This window comes from Dipodomys spectabilis, unplaced genomic scaffold, assembly GCF_019054845.1.
Source record: "Dipodomys spectabilis isolate Male_0828 unplaced genomic scaffold, ASM1905484v1 ptg000163l, whole genome shotgun sequence".
NCBI classification, from domain to species: domain Eukaryota; kingdom Metazoa; phylum Chordata; class Mammalia; order Rodentia; family Heteromyidae; genus Dipodomys; species Dipodomys spectabilis.
In genome coordinates this window covers 12,907,198-12,924,905 of record NW_024870840.1, presented here as the reverse complement: position 1 = coordinate 12,924,905, position 17,708 = coordinate 12,907,198, and the positions used below count along the sequence as shown (strand labels likewise).

Here is a 17,708-nt window from a genome sequence, read left to right as displayed (position 1 = left end):
TATCAAACAATCCAATGTTTGGAAACCTATCAACCATTTCCCAGTGTTTCTTTCTCACACACGTTATCCATCACCCCCCCCCAAAATGCCCCCCAAAAGCCTCAGGCCATACCTGAAAATTGGCTACAATGCCCATTCCGATACATCCCACCAATCCAAGAACTAAGGACACCAAGTTAAAAACAGGAGTGCTGAAATAGCTGGTTTGATTTTGTTTCTCTACTATTTTATATCTTGTGTACATCGTGGCTGCACCTGAAGAAGAAAATAAAAAGGCACTCTGATGAAATGTTGCTAGCTGATTTTTTTAAAAATGGAAAACACAGGAGCAGTTTTGAATGATTAGTTTTCTTAATTTTCTATTTGTGGCTGGGGATGTAACTCCGCACTTCCTAGCAGGCCTAAGAAGGGTGCTGCGTTGTTAATTGCCAGGCAGCTGGGATGAGAAGAACAGCCTCACCTTCATTGGCTCGAAACAAGACCGTGAAGGATCATCTGAGTCTCAGCTGCTTTGAGGAATGGCAAAGAGAAACTGTAGCTGAGCTGAAGGAAAACGGTTCCTGCTATCACCTTTCTCTTCTCTCACAGGTCAGGACAAACTTTTGGGAGCATCCTAGTCCCCTAGAGTGTTTAGTTTGGTGTTCTTTGCTCTGTGCCTTACTAGGATTTCAATTCAAGGCCTCAGGCTTGGGCTTGGCTTTTTCATTCACAGCTGGCACTCCCTTGAGCCTATGCCTCTACTTCTGGCTGTGTGCGTGTGTGTGTGTGTGTGTGTGTGTGTGTGTGCGTGCCTGTGTGTGCGCGCCTGTGCACCTATAGTAGGGCTTGAACTCAGGGTCTGGACACTGTCACTGAGATTTGGTTTTGCTCAAGGCTGGTGCCCTCCCATTTGAGCCACAGCTCCACTTCAAGCACTCTGGTGGTTAATTGCAGATAAGAGACTCAGACTTTCCTGGCTCAGGCTAACTTCAAAGCTCAGTCCTGAGATCTCAGCTTCCTGAGTAGTTAGGATTACAGGTGTGAGCTACCAGCACCTAGCGGACAGGACATTCTAATCAGCAGCACAGGTGATTTTCATGTAAGCTGCCTTCAGAACAGACTTAGAGAAATAGTGCCTTCTGGGGCTGGGAAGGTGGCTCAGTGGTAGAGTGCTTGCCTTGCATGCATGAGGCCCTGGGTTCAATTCCTCAGCACCATATAAGCAGAAATAATCCAGAAGTGGCGCTGTGGCTCAAGTGGTAGAGGGCTAGCCTTGAGCTAAAGAGCTGAGGGACAGCGCCCAAGCCTAGAGTTCAGGCCCCATGACCGACCAAAAAAAAAAAAAAAGAAAGAAAGAAATAGTGCCTTCTGCATTAACTTACAGAGCACCTTAGCTATAAATCACAGTTTTAAAAGCCCAATTATATTTAAATTCCACTGAAAGGGTTGGGGGTTTAAAACCACCTTTCAGCAAATCCTGTGTGTAATTTCCACATGAAATGGATAGATCTACAGTGAGGCTATACAGTATTTTGGATTTCTACAGACTTTTGTTTCTCAATGTAGTCCTATTACTTAGTAGTAATTTGACATTACTCCTCAAAGTAGTAGCTGTGAAAGTTGTGCTTTTACAAATACACAAGCTATAAATAAGATATTGTACTTCCCTTTGGACTGTTAATAGTTATTGTTAATAATAACTTCATTTGTTAATGATAATTGCACACTTACCAAGAAAGGCAGAGAAGTTTATCATAAATCCAAAAATTCCACTCTCTGGCGGTGTTGTTCCTGTATCACTGGGAAAGAGAAGAAATGTCTAGCTTACTAACAAAGATATTCAGTTCACACCTTGGGACACGTAATTGGTAAGTTTTGTGTTCTTTTTTCTTCTGGGTAACTAGCCACTTTTATCTCTGAAAGTACAGCCTGAGTTTGTCTCAATGTATTTTCATATGGATTCTAAAAAACTAAATCTTATTCTTTATCATGAGACTGCATTTGAATCCAGGCGCCGGTGGCTCACGCCTGCAATCTTAGCTACTCAGGAGGCTGGTATCTGAGGACTGAGGTACAAGCCAGCCCAAGCAGAAAAACCTGAGAGACTTATTTCCAATCAACCAGCAAAAGCTGAAAGTTGGATGTGTGGCTCAAGTGGTAAAGCACCAACCTTGAGCAGAAAAGCATAGGGAGAGCATAAGGCTGAGTTCAAGCCCTTGTACCAGTACACATATACAAAAGAAAATGTTAGTGGGGCGTAGGTGACTCATGCCTATAATTCTATCTACTCAGAAGGCTGAGATCTGAGTTTTATGGTTTGAAGCTAGTCTGAGCACTCTTATCTCCAATTAACTACCAAAAACCCTGGAGTGGACCAGTGGCTCAAGTGCCAGAATGCTAGCCTTGATTTAAAAATCTTAGGAAGCTGGCTCTCACCTTCTGTTCCTAGCTATTCAGGAGGCTGAGACCTGAGGATTCTGATTCACACTAGTGTGGTCAGGAAAGCCCCTGAGACTTTTTTTTTTTTTTTGGTCAGTCCTGGGGCTTGAACTATGGGCATGGGCACTGTCCCTGAGCAATTCAACTCAAGGTGAGTACTCTACCACTTGAGCCACAGCAACACTTCTGGTTTTCTGGAGGTTAATTGGAGATAAGAGTCTCAAGGGGCATTCCTGCCCTGTCTGGTTTTGAACAGCGATCCTAAGATCTCAGCCTCCTAAGTAGCTAGGATTACAGGCATAAGCCACTAGTGGCTGCTTAGTGAGACTCTTATCTCCAGTTAACCACCAGAAAACCAGAAGTAGAACTGTACACAGCTTAAAGTGGTAGAACTCTAGCCTTGCATGAAAGATCTCAGCGACAGCACCCAGGCCCTGAGTTCCAGTCCCATGAATGAATGAATGAGTGAAAAACAAAAAACAAAAAACAAAAAAACAAAAAAGCTCAAGGGCAGGTCCCACCCCAGGATCAGCACCAAAAAAAAAAAAAAGTTTGTGATATAAGAATAACTTAAACCTTCATTCTTAGTGAAGAACTGAGTAACTGTTGAAAATTAAAAACTGAAATCAAGAAGTGGCACTGTGGTTCAAGTGGCAGAGCACTAGCCTTGAGCAAAAGAGCTTAGAGACAGCGCCCAGGCCAAGAAGAGTTTAATCCCCAGGAACATACAAAAGCAAACAAAAAAACATTATTAATCTCTGTACAATAACAAGTACTCTTGTGATAAATTAACAAAAGCAGGGTTCTATGGAAAAAAAAAAACTTCAGGTACAGTTTACCAGTCCATTAGACTATTTGCAAAATGGTAATGAATGTGTTATGAACGTTTTCTGTTCAGTAATGTCAGGTTTTAAATGCTTACATTGCTCAAACTGCTCACCGATCACTTTTCCCCTTGAAAACCACTAGCAGAAGAGCTCCCAACAGGAAACAGCATGTACCCGGTTCTGAGTGTTTCCACATATAAAAATAGCTCTGAAATTTCAGTGTTGAAAACTGATCACATTGCAAAGATGCACTTCAGTGTGAAGCAGCCACAAGAGGCCCGAGTGTGCTACACGCGAGAATGTTCTCAGACTGGTGAACACTTTCCATTTCAAGAGTGCAGCAGGATACACCGGGTGGGTGGGGGAAGCGGGCTATGAGGCAAGGCAAAGGGAGCCAGGGATTCAGAGATGCGCATTGTGTTACTGAACAGTGAACGGCTTGATTAGAAGCACACAGGCACTGCTGGCTTTGCTGTAAGCCTCACTTCTTCTATAAGCTGTACACATAGCCGCAGCATTCTGTCCTTGACCTTGCCTGCTCTCCCAGATGATTAAATATACTCTGAGACCTGCACAGAATAGCTTAAAGAAAAGATGCTTATCTTGGCCTCCAAACTTGTGAGTCCTTACCAATTCTTTGGTGAAAACACACTCCTCAAAGTCAAAATTTGGGCTATCATCATGCCAGTCACTCAGTGTGAGAGCATGTCAATACTAGCTGAGCCAATACACTATGGGAATAAGACCTTCAGGATATGAAAAGGAGGGCTGGGAAGGTGGCTCAGTGAGAGAGTGCTTGCCTCGTGTGCATGAGGCCCTGGGTTCAATTCCTCAGTGCCACATAAACAGAAAAGCCGCACGTGGTGCTGTGGCTCAAGTGGTAGAGCACTAGCCTTGAGCTGAAGAACTCAGGAACAGCACCAAACAAGCCCAGAGTTCAAGCCCCATGACTGGCAAAAAAAAAAAGAGAGAGAGAGAAGGGACCAGTGTGCACCTTTGCTCTATCTAGGAAGGTAAAAACTAGAGAAGCACTTAACGCTTCTCAGTAGAATCTCACTGTGAAATCTTTCTTGACAAATAAACAGCAATGTAAATCTGATTTTTCTCTTCAGGATTGCAGAAGGGTCCGTGACTCACATTCCTATACCTTTGCTCTAGAGCCCAGGTTATAGAGCAGTACAATGGGTTCATGACCAATCAATTAAACCACTGTTTGACTTTTTTTGAGCCATGGCTCCATAAATAACTATAAAGTTTATCAACAATACTGGTTCGAGTCACATATTCATCAACAAAATATTTGTTAGATACTATCCGGTTACAGTTTCCCAAATTACACCTTAGCTATGACAGGTAAGAATAGTTGGCATTTGTGATTTATTTCCACTAAATGAGGAACATGTAGACTAATAATCAGAGTTGTAATTTTGCTTAAGAATGTTGCATAGTGCTCATCTTATATCAGCCAGGGGCAAAAAAATCCCATGTTGATCCCAGCATGGCTTTTGATCTGTGCCTTTGCCTGGTTCATGCCTTGGACACACATGGAAAAAATTAAAAAAAATGTTGCATAGCTGGGCACTGGTGGCTCACACTTGTAATCCTAGCTAATCAAGGAGTTAAGACAAGATCTGATGATCAAGGTTCCAAGCCAGTCTGGGCAGGAAAGTCTGTGAGACTCTTATCTCCAATAAAGTCCTCCTTTCTTCCAAAAATAAGCTTGAAGTGGAGCTGTGCCTCATGTGGTAGAGCTCTATCCTTGAGCAAAAAGAAGCTCAGGGACAGCGCCCAGGTTGGGGATAGGAGGGAGGGTTCCATATGCTGAGTACAGTGGCTCACCCCTGTAACCCTAGATACTCAGGAGGCTGAGATCTTAGGATCACTGTTTGAAGCCAGCCCAGGCAGGAAAGTCCTAGAGACTCATATTTCCAATTAACTACCTGAAAACTGGAAATGAAGCTGTGGCTCAAAATGGTAGAGTGCTAGCCTTGAGCAAAATGAAGCTCAGGGACAGTACCCAGGCCCTGAGTTCAAGCCCTGTGACCAACAAGGCTGGGAAGACAAATCTGAGAAATGTATCTCCAATTAACCAGCAAAAAACTGGAAGTGGAAGTATGGCTCTGGCGGTAGAGCATAAGTCTTGAGCCAAAAAGCTGAGCAAGAACATACAAATACACACACACAAAGAATACTGAATGAAAACTTTCCAAGTAGCAAATGAAATTTGAAATTTGGACATGTCTAAAAAATAGTATTTGGGCTGGAATGTGGCTTAGTGGTAGAGTGCTTGCCTCTCATGCATGAAGTCCTAGGTTTGATTCCGCAGTATCACATAAACAGAAGTATAGAGTGGTAGAGTATAGAAGTATAGAGTGGTAGAATACTATCCTTGGGCTAAAGCAGCTCAGGGACAGTGCCCAGGCCCTGAGTTCATGCCCCATGACTGGCAAAAAAAAAAAAAAAGAATAGTATTGCTGACAGGTGCCTCACACTTGTAATCCTAATTACTCAGGAGGCTGAGATCTAAGGATGGGGGTTCAAAGCTGGCCAAGGCAGAAAAGTCATTTTGAGACACTTATCTCCAATTAACCACCCAAAACCTGGAAGTATACCTAAGTTATATGTACGGCTACAATGTTTTATGTAAGAGACTTGAGAATGCAAGCATTCTTGCACTTTAGTATTCATAGGCATTCCTGGACTCGATCCCCCAGAGATACCAAGGGATGACTGTTGTTTAATTGCCATAGCTGTATCTCCTTGCTTGATTTAGGGAACTGCAGAAAAGGTGAAACTAGTTGCATCTTAATCTGTCAGTAATCTCTCTGCCCAGCTCCTACCATACCCATTTGCTTTCCCAATAGGGTTGAGCTTGTAGCCCAACCCACCACCTCTTGACCTCCTCCTAAGGGAGGTGCTCTGGACTCTAATGGGGATGATAAAAATCATGCATTTTCTCCCTCTTAGAAGCTGTTGAGACTGTTCTATGTACACAGTTGTTTTGTGGTAGATTGTGACTGGGAAATCATTTATGTAAACATCTCCTGTTTACATTTCCACAAGTGAAGCCAACTGTGGAAAATTCCAAGTTGTTTGTAGAACATCATTCTCCAAACTAATTTATGGTGTTCAGGTGTTTCCTAATCATGTATGCTCACAGAAATGAAACAATACAAGGCCACGTGCCTGCTAATGGAAGACTTTCCCAAATTTGGACAACTGTTGATCTAGGATTACAAGCATGAGCCACTGGTACCCAGCAATGTTACATTTTACTAGAAATATCTAATAAAATAGGCTAATTTATGGCAGCTTCACTCAGTGATGACTTCTAGAATGGGAGGCACTCTCTACTTTTTTTTTTGTCGGTCGTTGGGCTTGAACTCTGGTACTGGGCGCTGTCCCTCAGCTCTTCAGCTCAAGGCAAGCACTCTACTACTTGATCCACAGCACCACTTCCGGTTTTCTGGTGGTTAATTGGAGATGAGAGTCTCGCAGACTTTCCTGCCCTGGCTGGCTTTGAACCTCGATCCTAAGATCTCAGCCTCCTGAGTAGCTAGGCTTACAGGCATGAGCCACTCGCAGCCAGCCATTCTCTATTTTTAACTCCAAAAAGTTTCCCAACCATTGGGCTGGGAAGGTGGCTCAGTGGTAGAGTGCTTGCCTTGCATGCCAGAGGCCCTGGGTTCGATTCCTCAGCACCACATAAGCAAAAAGAAAAAAGCCAGAAGTGGCGCTGTGGCTCAAGTGGTAGAGCGCTAGCCTTGAGCTGAAGAACTGAGGGACAGCACCCAGGCCCAGAGTTCAGGCCCCACGACCGGACCCAAAAAACAAACAAACAAAAAAAAAGATTTCCAACCAGGTACCAGTGGCTCATGCCTGTAATCCTAGCCATTCAGGAGGCTGAAGTATGAGGATCACAGTTCCCAGCCAGCCTGGGCAGGAAATTCTGTTCAACTTTTATCTTCAACTAAACACCAAAGAGCCAGAAGTGGGGTTGTGGCTCAAGTGGTAGAGTGCTAGACTTAAGCCAAAAAAAAGTTCAAGGACAGTGCCCAAACCTCAGGACTAGCAAAATAGCATATGTGTCTCCATTTCTGTACCTTTCTCTGCTCTGAGTCATTCACTCATAGCATCCTAGGAACTCAGGAAGGACAGGATTGATCTGGTAACATCTTTACAGACAGAGAGAGATGGAGAAAACTTCCACAAGGAAAGGACAGCACAACCTCTTACAGAACAGGCCAACTGTAGGCGGCAAAGATTTGTGTATCCTGACCAGATTTCTTCTCTTAAATGATCTCAGTGACACTAAAGTTTTCTCAATCTAGTTGATGGATCCACCAGGCCATACACTGACCATCACTGTGGTCACACACATTACACACAAGTTTGCCTCTTACCCAAGTTCTTTCTCTATTTCAACCTAAAGCTCACTGTATCCTGGAAGATGGGCTAAAGTGTTTACTTTTGACTTTTCCTGTAATATGCTTGTAGCTACTCATAAAGCTCTGCTCTCTGCCATTCACCATTGTTTGTGTCTCTCTATTTGGCAAAGTGGGGAGAGTGGCCACACCTGAGGTGGAACCCCTGGGAGATGGGATTTTTGCCTCCAGTTTCAACTACAAAGGAAATATTAGAGAAGACAGCAAGCAAAACTGTGCTTCAGAATGTGGGCATGGCTTCATAAAGATCTAAATTAATCCTTTGAAGCTTTTACTATTCTTGACTTTTACATTCTTGTAATTTATGGTTTCATAATACATACTGAAATATCATATTATGCTAAATTTATTGTTAAATTGTATTGTTTAAAATTTATTTAAAATTTATTATTTAACTTGTTTAGTATTAAATTTAGTAGTGTCTGGATCCCATACTTTTTATTTAATTTTCTGATATGAAACCCAAACATTTGTTTGTTTGTTTTTTCTTTTTTTGCCACTGCTGGAGCTTGAACTCAGGGTCTGGGCACTGTCCCTGAGCTTCTTTTGCGTAAGGCTAGCATTCTACTACTTAAGCCACAGCACCACTTCTGGCTTTCCCTGTGTATGTGGTACTGAGGAATCGAACCCAGGGCTTCATGCATGCGAGGCAAGCACTCTACCACTAAGCCACATTCCCTGGATTTTTAAAAATGAATGTGTACATACCAAAAATTATGCAGCAAAAGTCTTACACCTTACCTACTCTCACTTCCCTCTTGCATCTTTTACCACACAAAGGTAACTTATATTTATTCGTTTGTTTTGGGTGCTGGGGATTGAACCAAGGACTTGCGATTGGACTTTGTTTCTTGGTCTGTGAATTTGTTTGCTTCTTTGCATCAATGGGGCTGGAATCCAGGGCCTCATTCTCACAGCTAGTGCTCCAGCACTGGGGCTACACCTCCACGCCCCACTTATTTGCTGGTTAATTGAAAATTAACCAGTCGGCTCCAGACTAGCTCTGAGCCTTGATTCTCAGAGCTCAGTCTCCTAGATAGCTAGGATTACAGACATGAGACACCAGTGTCAGCTTGGGAGTTAATTTTGAGACCGGATCTTGCTGGTCCTGGTTTCCATCCCTAAACACAAGATAAATGAGTAAATGAATGAAAGAATGAATGCAAAAAACCAACCGTGTAGATGTGCCATTCTTCACCCCAGCATATATATTTATAGGATAAATTTCCCACTCAGGGAAGCTCCCAACAAAGGATGTTAAATGGTGAGTGGGTCATTGAAGAGATATGAGGGAAATGCCAAAAGTTTTAGAATCCAACAAAAAGAAAAACACAACATATGAGAATCTTTGGGACACAGTAAAGGCAGTTATCAGGGGAAAGTTATATCTACGAGTAACTATATCCATTTAAGAAAAAAAATCTCATATAAAGTGGCCTTGTGGCTCAAGTGGTAGAGCGCTCACCTTGAGCTGAAGAGCTCAAGGACAGTGCCCAGGCTCAGAGTTCAAGCCCCAGGACGGACAAAAAAAAAAAAAAAAAACTCATATAAATATCGTGATGATGAACCTTAGAATCTTAGAAAAACAGGAACAAGCCAAACCAAATGGACAGAAAGAAATCATAAATATTAGGGCATAAACCTATGTAACAGATACTAAAAAAAATACAAGAATCAACAAAACAAATGTTAATTCTTCGAGAACATAAACAATATCAATAATCCCTTAGGAGCCAGCCTGACCAAAAGGAGAAAAGAAATCATCCAAATAAACAAATTTAGGGATTAAAAAAAAGAATATTATAACAAGTACAATGGGCTGGGAAGGTGGCTCAGTGGTAGAGCACTTGCCTTGCATGCATGAGGCCCTGGGTTCGAAGTGGCGCTGTGGCTCAAGGGGTAGAGTGCTAGCCTTGAGCTGAAGAGCTGAGGGACAGCACCCAGGCCCAGAGTTCAGGCCCCACGACCAGACCCCTCCCCCACCCCCCAAAAAAACAAGCACAAGCATAATTCAGAACATTGTGAAGAAATACTTTGCAAACCTTTACTTGGACTAGAAAATGTAGCAAGATGAATGCATTCCTAGAAAACCTCAACATACCAAAATGGAGGTAAGAGAATATAAACCATTGTAACAGAGCTATTACAAGTAATGAAATTAAAATGGCAATGAAGAATAGGCTGGGATACAGTTCATGGCAAAGCACTTGCCAAGCAAGTACAACTTCCTGGCTTCCATCTGCAGTACCAAAAAGAAAAAAGACTCAAAAAAAATTCCAAGAAAGAAAAATCCATGGCCCAATGGATACACAGCTGAATTCTATAGGACCTTTATTTTAAAAAAAAAAAAAAAAAGGTCTGGGAAGGTGGCTCAGTGGTAGAGCGCTTGCCTTGCATGCATGAGGCCCTGGGTTCGATTCCTCAGCACCACATAAGCAAAAAGAAAAAAGCTAGAAGTGGCGCTGTGGCTCAAGTGGTAGAGTGCTAGCCTTGAGCTGAAGAGCTGAGGGACAGTGCCCAGGCCCAGAGTTCAGGCCCCATGACCGGACCCAAAAAAAAAAAAAAAAAATCACCAGGGCTGGGAAGGTGGCTCAGTGGTAGAGTGCTTGCTTTGCATGCATGAGGCCCTGGGTTCGATTCCTCAGCACCACATAAGAAAAAAGAAAAAAGCCGGAAGTGGCACTGTGGCTCAAGTGGCAGAGTGCTCCCTAGCCTTGAGCTGAAGAGCTGAGGGACAGCGCCCAGGCCCAGAGATCACCAGATTCATTCTATAAAGCCAGAACTAAACTCATCCCCAAACTGGACAAGGACTTTACAGAGAGAGAGAGAGAGAGAGAGAGAGAGAGAGAACTACAGACAAATCTTTGTTGAACATAGATGCAAAACTCCTTAATAAAATCCTTGTTAACCAAAATTAACAGTTAATAAAAAAAAAATCATGCACCATGACCAAATTTGATTTCATCCCAGAGATGCAAGATTGATTGGTTCAATATGTAAAAATCAGTAAACGTAACACAGCTCATTAACAGAATCAAGGACAAGAATCACATGATCATCTCAATAGATAAAAAGCCTCTGACAAATCCAACATTACTTTGTTTATGTTAAAGGTTCTGGAGAAAATAGGAATACAAGTATCATACCTCAAGATAATTAAGGTTATATATGACAAATCTTCAGCCAACATCACACTAAGTAGTGAAAAACTGCAACCGTTTCCTCTAAAATCACGTACAAAACAAGAGCCCACTCCTCCCACTCCGATTCAGTCTGAAGCCTAGCGAGAGCAACAAGCTAGAGAAGACATACAAGGGACTGAACTGGGAATGAAGAAGTCAAATATTCCCTGTCTGCAAATGATATGTCTACAGGCTCCTAAAAACTCCACCACCAAAACTCTTAGAGCTGATAGACACCTTTGGATACACATATAGAGATAGATAGATATAGATATAGTACACAAAAATTAGTAGCTTTTCTATATACCAACAGTGAACAGATAGAGAAGAAAATAAGGATAGCAATCCCATTCACAGTAGCCTCAAAAAAAATTCTTAGTAATGGACAAGGAATGTGGCTTAGTGGTAGAGAACTTGCTTAGCATGTGTGAGGCCCTGGATTCAATTCCTTGATACCACCATAAATACAAAAAACCCAGGAAGTGAGGTCCACCATAAAGATAACTTCAAAAGTTTGATGCCATGAGGTATAAAGAGCTCCCATGTTCATGGAATAGCATAATTAGCATAGTGAAGATCGCCATAACACCAAAGGCCACCTACACGTTCAATGTAATACCCAGCAAGATTCCAAGGTCATTCATTGAGAGAGAGAGAATAATCCAAAATTCATATTAAATGACCAAATACCCAGAATAGCTAAAGCAGAGGAATCACAAATCCAGACTACAAAGTTTACCACAGAGCCCTAGGAATAAAATCAGTTTGGGGGGCTAGGAAGGTGGCTCAATGGTACAGTGCTTGCCTCGCATGCATGAGGCCCTGAGTTCAATTCCTCAGTACCACATAAACAGAAAAGGCCAGAAGTGGCACTGTGGCTCAAGTGGTAGAGCGCTAGCCTTGAGCTGAAAAGCTGAGGGACAGCGTCCAGGCCCAGAGTTCAGGCCCCACGACTGACCAAAAAAAAAAAAAAAAATCAGTTTGATAATGGCATAAAAACAGACCTGAAGACCAATGGAACAGACCAGAAGACCCAGAAATAAACCTACATTCTTAGAGCCACCTAATATTTGACAAATTAATCAAAAGTGTATGCTGAATACACAACTGGACATCCATATGCCTAAGACTGAAACTGGATCCCTGTCTGTCATCTTGTGCTAATACCAATTCAAAGTGGATCAAAGACCGCAACATAAGACCTGAAATCTTAGACTACGATAGGGAGGAGTAGGGGTAATCCCAGAACTCAGCAGCACAGGCAAAACTTCCTGTATAGCACGCCAGGGTCACAGCAAATAAAAGAAAGACTTGAGATTGTACCAAGCTAAAAAACCATCTGCAAGGCAAAGGACATAGTTACTACACCAAGAAAACAACCTACAGAATGAGAAGTCTTTGCCAGCTACACATCAGAAAACAGTCTAAAAACCAGAATATACAAGGAGCTTAAAAAAAATCAACAACCCAATTAATAACTGAACAAAGAGTTAAACATACACTTCATGATGTACATATTGCAAATAAATCCATGAAGAAATACTCAACATCTCTAGCTATAAAGGAAACGCAAATCGAAACAACACTGAGACTTTTTTTTCTCATTCAGGTTAAGAATGGTCATCATCAAGAATATAAACAGACAAAAGACAAAGTTGCAGGGTGAAAATGTAAACTAGTGCAAACACTATGGAAATCAGTATGGCGATTCTTCAAAAAACTAAACATGTGATCTAGTGTTAGCACTCCAGGGTAGATCTAGTGATAGCATACTTAGGCATTTATCTGAAAGACTAAATGTCAGGATACAGCAAACATATCTGCATACCCTTGTTGATCACAGCACAGTTCAAAATAGCCAAGTTATGAAAACAACCCAGATGCCCCACAACAGATGAATGGATCATGAAATTAGGTAATTTGCTGGGAAATGGATGGATCTGGAAAATATCACATTGAATGAAGTAAGACAGATCCAGAAAGACAAAAGATGCGTGTTTTCTACCACATGTGAATCTTAGTCCCAAAACACAACCTACTATATGATCACAGAAGCAAGATGCTTATATACACGATTAGTTCACTCATATAAAGTATATGCAAGAGTGAATCTCCACAGAGTAAGCCTTTTAAACAATAAAAGTTTATAAAATCAATAACTGAGTTTGAGATTGTAAGCGTTCAGTAGTGGGAGGGAAAGAAATGAATGAAAAAGGAAATGGAATAAATACAGCCCGAATACTCAATGTACAAACATGACCAAGAAAGTAGGAGATGTGAAATGAGCTGGGGGGGAGGGAAGGGCCACCCAAGATTAGGGAGGGAAGGGTGGCTTCGAACAGGTAACCCTAGACACTTAGATGGGCATGCTCGATTGTAACCTCCTTACAGAACCCTTTGAAGTTCAGAAGAAAAGTTTAAAAATTTTAAAAGCTTGTAATTGTCATAGATTTTTGCCAGTATTTATATAGATACTGAAATCAATTTATCTCTACATTAGTAATGCAGGAAAGAGCCTGTTTCGCCCAAATTTCACCAGTACTGTTATCAAACAATTTGTTTTCTGCTAATACAGTAGGTAAAAAAGAGCACCTAGTGAGTTGAGTTGCAATTTCAATTTTTATTTCTATTCATGAAGCTGAGCACTTTTCCATAGGTCTGAGAGCCATTTGCCTAAAGCTACAAAGACAACACATCTAATAAGAAAACTTGGGCTGGGAATGTGGCTTAGTGGTAAAGTGCTTGCCTAACATGCATGAAGACCTGGATTCAATTCCTCAGCACCACATAAACTGAAAAAGTCTGAAGTGGCGCTGTGGCTCAAGTGGTAGAGTGCTAGCCTTGAGAAAAAGAAGCTCAGGACAATGCCCAAACCTTGAGTTCAAGCCTCAAGACTGGCAAAAAAGAAAACAATGTTGTTCTTGGAAAGAGTCCCTCCTCTTTATGAATTCTGACAATACTGTGTAAGTGTGCTGAAAACATCATGTTATCAAAATTGCTGAACAATGCTAACAAATGAAGTGGGTTCACTCTGAGGAGTCCAAATCACTCACCAGCCCCACTAAGAAGAGACAGGCTCTCATCTGGAATAAACAGAACATTTTTCAACTCATAAAATCTTTGGAGAACTTGCATTTTTAAATTTGCTAGAAGGAGACAGGTGCTCTGGTGAACAGTTAGACTGGATATGAGGAACCAGGAATTTAAAAACCAGGTGATCAGGACAATTCTCACCAAGTTGATATTTGAACAAAGAACAAGAGAAAAAAATCTGGAGATAGTCCAAGCTCCAGTGGCTCATGCCTGTAATCCTAGTTACTCAGGAGGCTGAGAGCCAAGGATCACAGTTCAAAGCCAGCCACGGCAGGAAAAGTCCATGAGACTCTTTGATCTCAGGAAAAGCTGGAAGTGGCACTGTGGCTCAAGTGGTATAGTGCTAGCCTTGAGCTGAAGAGCTCAGGAACAACACCCAGGCCCAGAGTTCTTGCCCCACCACTGACAAAAACAAACAAAGGTGAACGGTTCCTGGTCTGCTGAGTGAATCTGGCATTGACATCCTTCCATTTCTCACAGTTGAACCCAGGGCCTTGCACACGTCAGGCAAATGCCTTACCATTAAGCTACATCTTTGGACCCTACATAGCTGCAGCGTGTCTGCTTCCTGCATCTTCCTTGCTCCAAAGATGTTGAGATAATCCAGAGCTACAAACTTCTCCCAGAAGCCAAGAAACCCATCAGAACCCCCCAGGCGATCATGTTTGTAGTTGGCTTATGGCTCCAGATGATAAGGGACCCCACCTACTGACTTTTTCTCTTAGGGAGTTCAGCTATTCCTGAAGATTTGTTCAATGTTTAGCTCATTCCTGGGCGGTTCACCGTGTCTGCTCATTTCCCATTTGACTGTCTCCTGTTTCCTGTTCACGTTGGAACACAGTTCATCACCAACCACCTCAGGATACTACAAAGACTGAAACTTCACCTCCCTTGGGCTGATTAATACCCATCACACTTCTGCCTCAGACCCTTCCCTTTAAGACATACAGTTGTTATTTTCTCCATGTCAAGGACTTTAGGGAAGACCAGCTCTTTGACTCACATCACAGAGGAACTATCCTGTTCCAGAAATGAGGGGAGGTAGCCAGGCACTGGAGGCTCCCACCTGTAATCCTAGCTACTCAGGAGGCTGAGATCTGGGAATCAGACCAATCACAGGAAAAGTCAAAGTGGCACTGTGGCTAGCCTTGAGCTTAAGGAGAGGGGCGGAGGGAGGAGATGGGAAATGGTGGACCATGGGAATAAAACGAGTCATGAAAAATCAAGGCCAGGATTTTTGGGGGGACAGGAGACCAGCTGGCAAGGTCTTCCTCTATGTACAGAACATTTCTTCCCGCATGGATAAAACCACCACTTCCACTACAGATTGGCTACTGTATCCTGTTCTCTATCCATTGCTTTCTTCCTTGCAGCTTTATACTTCTCTTGTGTTGTGTATTACGTGTGTGTGTGCAAGTGCGTGTGCCACAGCTCCACTTCTGACTTTTTGCTAGTTAATAGGAGATAAGTGTCTGAGACTGGCTTTGAAACATGATCCTCAGCTCTCGGCCTCTGGTGTAGCTAGGGTGAGTCACCAGCGAGCCCAGGACAGAGCCACAATTGAATAGGTTTGGTGAAGGAGAGGTCTTACAATTAATCTCTGCCTCCAACTGGTTACACATCTTGGCTGTCACTGATCTCAGCGTCCTCTCAGTAACCAAGGCAGAGGAGAGGGAATCCCATTGGTTAGAGATGGGTGGGTCAGGCCAGCTGTGGTGGCTGCACACTGTAATCTCAACCAGTGCAGGCTGAGGAAGATCTTGAGTTGGAGGCCAGCCTGGGATTCACGGCAGGGCTAGTCTCAGAAAATAAGAGAAAGGGAATGGAGAGAAAAGGAAAGGGAAAGAGAAAGGAAAGGGGGGAGGAAGAGCGGAGGAGGGAGGGGGAGGGAAAAGAGGGCAGGACCCTCGTGAGGGTTAATGGATGCATCTTGCAAGGCTTGGAACTGTAATCTGTGCACTAATATCACACCACGGTCTCTGGCTCTAGGAAAGGCACCACCTCGGGAAAGGCTGGAGACAGAGACACGGAGGAAGGGGGTGGGAGAGATCAAGTGGTAAAATAAGGAAAGAGATGTCATGGGCTGGGAAGGTGGGCTCCGTGGTAGAGTGCTTGCCTTGATGCATGAAGCCCTGGGTTCGATTCCTCAGCACCACATACACAGAAAAAGCCAGAAGTGGTGCTGTGGCTCTAGTGGTGGAGGTGCTAGCCTTGAGCAAGCAGCTCAGGGACCGAGCCCAGGCCCTGAGTTCCAGCCCCAGGACTGGCAGAGATTTCACAAGCTGCAAACTTGGGAGAGCTCTGGTCCCAGAGGCGCCGCCCTCGGGAAGTGTTGGGCAGCTCGGGCCCAGCGCGCGGGGGGAACTTCAGCCAAACTCCAAGGGACCTGGAGGTGGGATCTTGGGTGCGAATTCTACCTGCTGCGTTTGCCACCCAACCTCTCAGGGGTTCCCCCCCCCCCTCGCTCTCCGGGGTCAGGACCTCAGTCCGACTCTGACCCTGGCCTCGACTTCCCCGGCTCCGCCTCCCTTCCCCCACCTCCTCCCCTCTCACCTGATGTAAGGGAGGAAGGGGTTGACGTGCCCGGAGAGCACGGCCACTACGTAGGAGATAATGAAGGCGGCCGACGACCAGGTCACCAGGAGGAAGGGGACGAAGGCCATGCCCTTCAGGAAGCACAGCATCGCGCCGCGGCCGCGGGACGCCGGCCGGCCGGAGGAGGGCTGCCTGGAGGCGGCGGCCCGGGGCGCGGCGCGGCGCTGGGAGCCGGGGCGCGCGGGGGCGCGGCGGGCGCGGACGGCACGGGGGCGCGGCGGCGGCGGCCGGGGCGGGCCCAGGCCCCCCGACGGAGGGGCAGCGCGCGGAGCCCAGCGAGGCGGCGGGCGGCGGAGCGGCCGGCCCGGGGTGGGTGGGGCGCGCGCGGCCTCGGGGGCTTGTTGCGAAACCGGTGAAGTCACAAAGCGGGCGGCCGGCGCCCCGCGAGCGCCCCGCGGACGAGCTGGGGGCTCCGGTCGCTTTCCGGGACGGGGACGGAGGGTGGGGTGACTCGGGCGGGGGGGGGGGGCGGCCCGCCCGCCCCCGGGGGATGCCCGCCGGAGAGGTCGCACCCTAGGCCGTTACGCAAGTGTGGCTTGACTTCCCCTTCCCTTGGGGTCAGGGGGTGGGGGTGGGGTGGGAGTCACAGGACCCCGTCCGGGGTCCCGCGGAGGCCCGGAAGTGTGGGTGGCCTGGGCCGGAGAACCGCGACGGCGGCGCGCGCCTGTCATCCCGGCTTCTCCCGAGGCTGAGACGCGCGGATCGCAGTTCCCAGCCAGCCCAGGCTGGGCTCCGCGAGTGGAGCCCCGAGATTAGAGATACCCCTGCAGTGGGGTGCGGGAGGGGTGGAGGAGACCTCAGACAGCCCAGTCCCTGAGTTCAAGCCCCAGGACCAGCAAACTAGGATCCATCACGCAGGTTCCACGTCGGGCGACGGTGAGCGGGACCGTGGGTCTGCCCCCGGCCGTATTCATTCCTGGAAGGAGCGTCCCTCCTCCGGGTTCGTCCTCAGCCCACTTGGACCTCGACTGGGCCGGGACCACATGTATGATCCTCAAACGGTGCGTTTGAGCCGGTGGTTCGCACCGGCTGGAATCCTAGCTACTCAGAGGGCTGACATCGGAGCATCGCAGGTTCGAAGCCAGCCCAGGAGCTGCATCCCCAATAACCTATTAAAAAGAGCAGGAGGTGGCGGCAGTAGTGGAGTG

General features: G+C 45.2%; 1 protein-coding gene and 1 pseudogene across 1 annotated transcript in view; one reads left to right on the top strand and one right to left on the bottom strand.

The window, feature by feature from the left end:
• Nucleotides 1–16,711, bottom strand: part of Dram1 (DNA damage regulated autophagy modulator 1) — a 31,247-nt gene extending 14,536 nt beyond the window's left edge. Inside the window, exons 1-3 of the mRNA XM_042693287.1 lie at nt 16,519–16,711; nt 1,711–1,778; nt 113–255 (exon numbers count right to left, since the gene is read on the bottom strand). Coding sequence (XP_042549221.1) covers nt 113–255; nt 1,711–1,778; nt 16,519–16,649 — 342 coding nt within the window. The 5' untranslated portion in view covers nt 16,650–16,711. The remainder of the gene's footprint in view (nt 1–112; nt 256–1,710; nt 1,779–16,518) is intronic.
• Nucleotides 4,668–4,791, top strand: LOC122119331 (annotated as a pseudogene).
• Nucleotides 16,712–17,708: the final 997 nt, after the last annotated feature.